Source organism: Berghia stephanieae, chromosome 14 (assembly GCF_034508935.2).
Source record: "Berghia stephanieae isolate SIO BIC M18660-M18661 chromosome 14, UCSD_Bste_1.3, whole genome shotgun sequence".
Lineage (NCBI taxonomy): Eukaryota > Metazoa > Mollusca > Gastropoda > Nudibranchia > Aeolidiidae > Berghia > Berghia stephanieae.
This window is the reverse complement of record NC_088373.1, coordinates 29,459,294-29,466,208: the sequence shown is the minus strand read 5'-3', so window position 1 is coordinate 29,466,208 and position 6,915 is coordinate 29,459,294. Positions and strand designations below refer to the sequence as shown.

The window sequence follows — 6,915 nt, the reverse complement described above, 5'->3', positions numbered from 1 at the left end:
CTCAACAAAATTAGAGATAAGGTAGAGGAATATCTTTCACCATCGCAAAGCAGGTTTAGAAGAGATAGAAGCACTGCAGATATAGTATGGGCCCATTGGTGGCTGAAAGCCAGAACGGAGAAATATAAGGAAGAATTTACCATACTTGGAATCGATACAAGTTCCGACACCACATGTAGAACCAAGTTGTTATCAATCCTTGACTTATTCTTGGACAAAGATCACGTGAAGCTCATAAGATACCCGTTATCAAATACAATATTACAATTTAAATCCAGCACAGAATAAACAACAATATCAACTCAATTGGATCCCCCAAGAAAACAGCTGGAGTCCAATTCTATTCACAATATACCTCGAATCGGCCATGAAAGTTCGAAGACCAAAATTACAAACCAATAAAGAAGATCACTCGTGAACTGATATACGCAGATGATACAGACCTAACCTTTGAATCAGAAAATCAAGCAAAAATATACACGCCAATAATATCAACTACCCTAGAAGCATGGAATCTGAAAGTGGATCAATCCAAAACAGAATATACAAAAATCAACAGAAATTGAAATGAATGGAAAAGTGCACGTAAACTAGGCAATTTGATCAACGAAAACGAAGACATCAGAAAATGAAAGCAACTGGCTACCAATGCATTCACCCAACTCCAAAATTTATGGAATAGAAATAACATAATCAGTGAGAATGAACGAATACAGATTTATTAGGCACTGATTATTCCAACATTGAGATATAATTGTGGAACCTGGGGCCTCACAAAAAAGAACTTAGAAAGTCTCGATTCATAAAACCGCAAACAATTTCGTCGCATAATCGGAATCTCTTGGCCAGAGACGATTACAAATAGTGATACCTATGACAAAAAACAGGGTCCAACGCGTGAGTACAATAATAAAAGAACAGCGATGGAGGCTATTTGGTCACATCTGACGCCAAGAAATAACATCCCAGCCCAAACTGCTATGACAATATTTCCTTCATGGCAACAAATATGTAGGGAGACACCAACATCAATAGTAACTACCCTGAACCAGGATCTCTCTACATATCAGACATTTCTGGATTCAGATGAGGCCGAATTAATCCCTGGAGAACTAAGAAATATTGCAGTGCCCTCTGTACTAAAGTCACAACAAGATCTTGACAGCCTCAAAACTCTGGCCCAGAACTGTGACCAATGGAAACAATTAACAACATGGATGGAGAGAGCAGCTATACTTATCGACCATGACTGAATCACATAATTCTCAGCAAGCGTCATTCGGACTGCGAGGCTTACTTCTACTACTGCTATCTAACAATAAGAGGAACTGTCCAAGGTAACAATGCAATCCCAAATGTTGCTATGTAAGTATTGAAAAGGGAAGCATTTAAAAAAAAAACCTTCCTTCGCCAACAGAAAGTATAAAATAAAAATAAAAATTAAAAAGGTTATATTTTACCACCACTTTGTGGCTGAGGAAGAGTTTTGAGTCCCAAATATTTTGTTCATTTTTTTTAAGCAGTTAAATCAATTGTTATTCAACACTTTCTACAGTAAAGTCCACAGCCTCTTAAGGCTTTCAATTCATTCTACTTTGATAAATATGCTCAAAACATACCTGTACACATACATACATACATACATACATACATCATACATACATACATACATCCATAATCATCCATATCATCCATCCGTCCTCCGTCCATCCATCCACATCCATACCATCCATACAACATCCATCCATCCATCATACACATCCATCCATCCATCCATCTACATACATCATACATCCATCCATACCATACATCCATACATACTACAACATCAACATCATACATACAACATACTACATACATACATACATACATACATACATACATACATACATACTACATCATCATACATACAACATCACATACATACATACATACATACTAATCATACATATAAACATACATACATACATACATACATACATACATACATACATACATACATACATACATACATACATACATACATACATACATCCATACATACAAAACATGACAAACAGAGACTGACCTGATCTAATAAAGCATTCTGCCATATCCTAAAGAGCATCATGTAAGTTTTGTCCCTGGCTCCGAAAGAGGTAAAGAAATATCGTTCTCTGTCCGTTGTGATCTGAATGGCGTTTGGAATCACTCGGGCTGTTTTCTCTTTGGTGATGGCTGTTATGTCTTTACAGGGTATCACCAACTATGGATTGGAGGGGGAATCATGTTGATTATGGTGGTGATGATGATGACGATGACGATGATGATGATGATGATGATGATGATGATGATGATATGATGATGATGATGATGATGATATGATGATGGTGATGATGATGATGATATGATGATTGATGTGAGATGATGATGATGATGATGATGATGATGATGATGATGATGATGATGATGGTGATGATGATGATGATGATGATGATGATGATGATGATGATGATGACGTGATGATGATGATGATGATGATGATGATGATGATGATGATGATGATGATGATGATGATGTGATGGTGATGAGTGATGATGATGTATGATGATGATGATGATGATGAGATGATGAAATGATGATGATGATGATGAGATGATGTGATGATGATGATGATGATATGTATGATGATGATGATGATGATGATGATGATGATGATGATGATGATGGTGATGTAGATCGATGACAATCATGCAGATAATGATGTTGATGACAATGGTGATATCGGTGATGGTTACAAATTGTAAAAACCATTTTTTTAAATACATTAAAATATCCACAACAATGAGAAAAACAAACAATAACAGCAACAAAAATAACACGAAACATCACATAGAAATCGTAACAAAATGGCGATGATAACAAGGACTAAAACTCACAGCCGTTTCCCAGTTGAATATTTTGGCATAGAAGCAGATCCAATTCTGTGACACATACATTCTTCCCTGGACCAAAATGTCTTTCTGCATGGCACACGAGTAGTCTGGAAAAAGGATTTTAAAAATGTGCACACAATCAATGATTGAGGTGGCAAACAACCAAAATGGAGGAAAATCACTCAAGGCATCTTTGTGAAACATTTGCCGCAAACAATATAGTCTAAAATGCATAAAAGAGCAATCTGTTCACTCATCCCAGACCCTTCGTTTTTTTTTTGTTTTTTTGTTTGTTGCTTTAGGTCTCTTCCAACACAATTGAGGTTATATGAGAGACCGCTGAAACAAAAAAAAACAAGCAATCTAACCAAAATAGTACAAATGTCAATCACAATCATAACCTAAAGATATCATAAGCTAAATTATAAATAACCAAGAACAAACAGGCAGAAGATTTACAGAAAAAAAAATATCCCCTGTCAAAAATACAATCACAAACCAAAGAAGCAGGATAGGCTAGTAAAGAGAAGAAGAAACGACATCACTATCGGATCGTACACCCATGCGAACATCATAGGTATATGATTCAAGGGTGATGCTCCCATCCAACCACTCGCCGTTTTGTTTTTATATACTGTAAAGAAGAAAAATCACAAAGTATGGTACTGTACCCGGTGAAAAAAAAAATGGCTTAATGTCACTAACAATGCTAGTGTTCGGGTCAATTTTCAATAAAAATCCATCTGATGGTTGCGAAGATATACACGTCAATGCGTGAGCACGGGTTGTGGAACGGACTATAGGGTTCTGAATCTGAATCTTGATAAGAATACTGGGTCATGTAAACGTTGCTGCTCGAAGCTCAAAGACATAAATAACAATGTGAGATTGAATGTAAACTTCAATTCAATAAACAAAAACAAAAAATAGAAAAATGTGGACATTTCGGATTCCCCCTTTATGAACAAATAGGGATGAATGAAACACTATAGACAATATTATCTCATCAAAAAATGTTCTACTGTTCCTATGGCGCCCATACTTTACTTAAAGTCAATTTGCTTACATAAAGTTATAAAGTGCAACATAATGATGAAAAGAGAGAAAAGATTGTGACCCCATTGTCGGAAAAGCAACAAAGGTTAATGCTTCATAGGTCTGATCAACGTTCGTAATATTTTATATATATATATATATATATATATATGTATATATGTATATATATATATTTATGAGTGTTGGTGGGTACTTGTAGGTACGAAAGTGCTCGATAATGGTGGTTAGAGCTAATATATAATGCAAATTTTCACTCACATTTTTTTTGGCCGAGACGACTCGCTGTGTTTTTTACACTTCTTCAGTCGGCGTAATCCATTGTAATCCTACAAGATTACAATGGATTACGCCGACTGAAGAAGTGTAAAAAACACAGAAACGAGTCGTCTCGGCCAAAAAAATGTGAGTGAAAATTTGCATTATATATATATAATTATCTGTTTTGTTATTTTTTACCATTCCGACTCACCGACTATCAACCTTTCAACCCTGGGTATATCCTTAAACATTCGTCTAAAATCGTCACTTCTAGATTTGTACTTTGTGCTCATCATCTGTTGAATAGAGAAAGGAAATTGTTTAATAAATGAATAAATAAATTTATAAGTTGCCGACACAATCGGAATACCTACAATCTCAAAATTCGCTCAAGCCTGCAGGAAATTGCTGCGACTCTGAGCAGCCATTCGTGCCTCTACTCCAAATTTAGGTGGAGACAAAATCCTCAAGACTCTCCCCCTACATCTATGATTCATTTTAAAATTTGTCACAAACTTAAACAGGCCGATAATTTATATTCATCATATTTTACTGCTCAAACTTCTCATTTTTCTCATATTTGGGATTTCAATGCAAATATAAATGTGTGACCCACCGCTTTAATGAAGCAAAACATCAAAACAAATAAAAATTTAAAAACCAAAAAAAAAACAAAAAAAAAAACAAACAAAACAACAAAAAGTAACAGTATCTTGTTGGGATAATTCAGACGATAAAAATTAAATTTATGAATTTATAGCCAAAAATATAAAATTTAGATAAAGTGTACATGCTTCGTGGGAACAACAGATGTGTTCTTTGGTCAACAAGAAAAAAAAAAGTCAATCGTTTGATTACGTTTCCTTTATAGTCAGTTTTTGACAGCCGATTCACCCTGACGTGAAACCATTTCCAAAAAGATAGAGGTCACACAAAAGAAATCATACCGGTTGGCAACTCTGATACGAGTTGAGTTTACGAAGGTTTATGTGTATGTTTTTATGGGTTTTACTGCGCTTGCAATCCAATAAAGTCATATCAGCGCCAGTAAAAACAAAGGAAATGGAGTAGTAAAAAGTTATAGAATTACAATTACAGTACCAAGAAAAAGGAAGACAAAGGGGAATTAACTCAAATAGGGAACATATATATTCCCTATTTGAACATATATGTAGATTCCAAGAGCACACTATCAGTGTACCTAAATGTCTCATCCAGACACAAGTACATGTCTCCGCTAAGAGGAACACACTCAAATGTTTACAAATTATATGTGAAACAAAAACAATACAATACATAACAGAGAGATGATTTACAAGGGAAAAAATAAAATATCATCTCCCAAAACTAAAACTATACATTCGACTGTTTATCACCCAGCCAATAACTCTGACCAGGGTCAGGACAAAACCAATTAATCCCATTCGAAGACAAAGACAGAAAGCAAATTGAAAAAAAAAAACAGATACAGGGGGATAGAAGTACACAACAAGCCGACTATGGGAGGTCAGGAGACGGTACAAAGGATGCCGGCGTGTTATTATCAGTGTGAGATAGAAACGACTAGGAAATGACCAGAGACCAGATTGATCTGCACCCCTGACAGACAGAGATATACCTACAACCCACCTGTGACATTTGACTGACCAGGGACGTAATCCGACTCGTCCTGTCGGCCAATATCTTGATGCCTTTGCCCACAGCCTCCGAGGTGGAGGCGATGCTTTCGTGGCTGGGGGCGGGCACGCCGCTCATGATGCCCGGGTACATGACAAAGCCTTGGCTTTTTCCTTACTTAAGTGTATTGAAGTAAATGCTTTCAATACCCACTCCACTCACTCCCTTGGCTAATAAAGGCAATGTTCAATCATAGTGGTAGTGCCTCACAATTAGTTGGGCCTTCATGTTGGAGTTCTTGGAAGTTGTGAATTTTGAATATTTTATTTGTCGAAATTCTTCAATCCCCAAGAAATGTTGTTTTATAGGAGTTGTCTTCATTATATAGTAAGTCACGCTGTTTGATTCAACTATGGGAAACAATCGGCGACAAGTGATTCCACAGTATATTAATGTATAATTAAATCTATATAATCACATCGTTTGGCCTGGAATGGTGTCACACTCTCCAATTTGTTTCGGAACACTTGGAATGGGTGTAATAAGGCGAAATGTAGGTTTCCCCCCCACCCTCCCTCTCTCTCTCTCTCTCTCTCTCTCTCTCTCTCTCTCTCTCTCTCTCTCTCTCTCTCTCTCCTCTCTCTTTTTGTTTTGTTTTTGTTTTTTTTTGGTTATAATTGATAGGATTTCTTGGGGGGAAAATCACTATATATATATATATATATATATATATATATATATATATATATATATATATATAAGAGAGAGAGAGAGAGAGAGAGAGAGTGAGAGAGAGCGAGAGAGAGAGTGAGAGAGCGAGAGAGAGAGAGAGCAAGAGAGAGAGAGAGAGAGTGAGAGAGAGAGAGAGAGAGAGAGAGAGAGAGAGAGAGAGAGAGAGAGAGAGAGAGAGAGAGAGAGAGAGAGAGAGAATTAAAGAGTTATATACGTCCAGGATTGAGCCAGAGAAAAGTATCCTAATCTTATACGTCCAAAATATTTATAAAATCTTGGAAAAATGAATAAAGTGAATAAAAATAATTTTTAAAAAAGACCCAAGGCCATTTGGAGC

General features: G+C 36.1%; 1 protein-coding gene across 16 annotated transcripts in view; it reads right to left on the bottom strand.

Annotated features, from left to right (window-relative positions):
- LOC144959730 (protein Aster-B-like) overlaps positions 1 to 6,915 on the bottom strand; it is an 80,299-nt gene that overhangs the window by 35,632 nt on the left and 37,752 nt on the right. For 14 of the 16 annotated variants that reach the window (XM_078892426.1, XM_078892421.1, XM_078892419.1 and 11 more), the window contains 3 exons: positions 4,441 to 4,525; positions 2,919 to 3,022; positions 2,069 to 2,245 (listed from right to left, as the gene is read on the bottom strand). In XM_078892426.1, coding sequence (XP_078748552.1) covers positions 2,069 to 2,245; positions 2,919 to 3,022; positions 4,441 to 4,525 — 366 coding nt within the window. Of the gene's footprint in view, positions 1 to 2,068; positions 2,246 to 2,918; positions 3,023 to 4,440; positions 4,526 to 5,858; positions 6,260 to 6,915 lie in introns of those variants that run through there. The other 2 variants (XM_078892428.1, XM_078892427.1) reach the window with 2 other exon arrangements.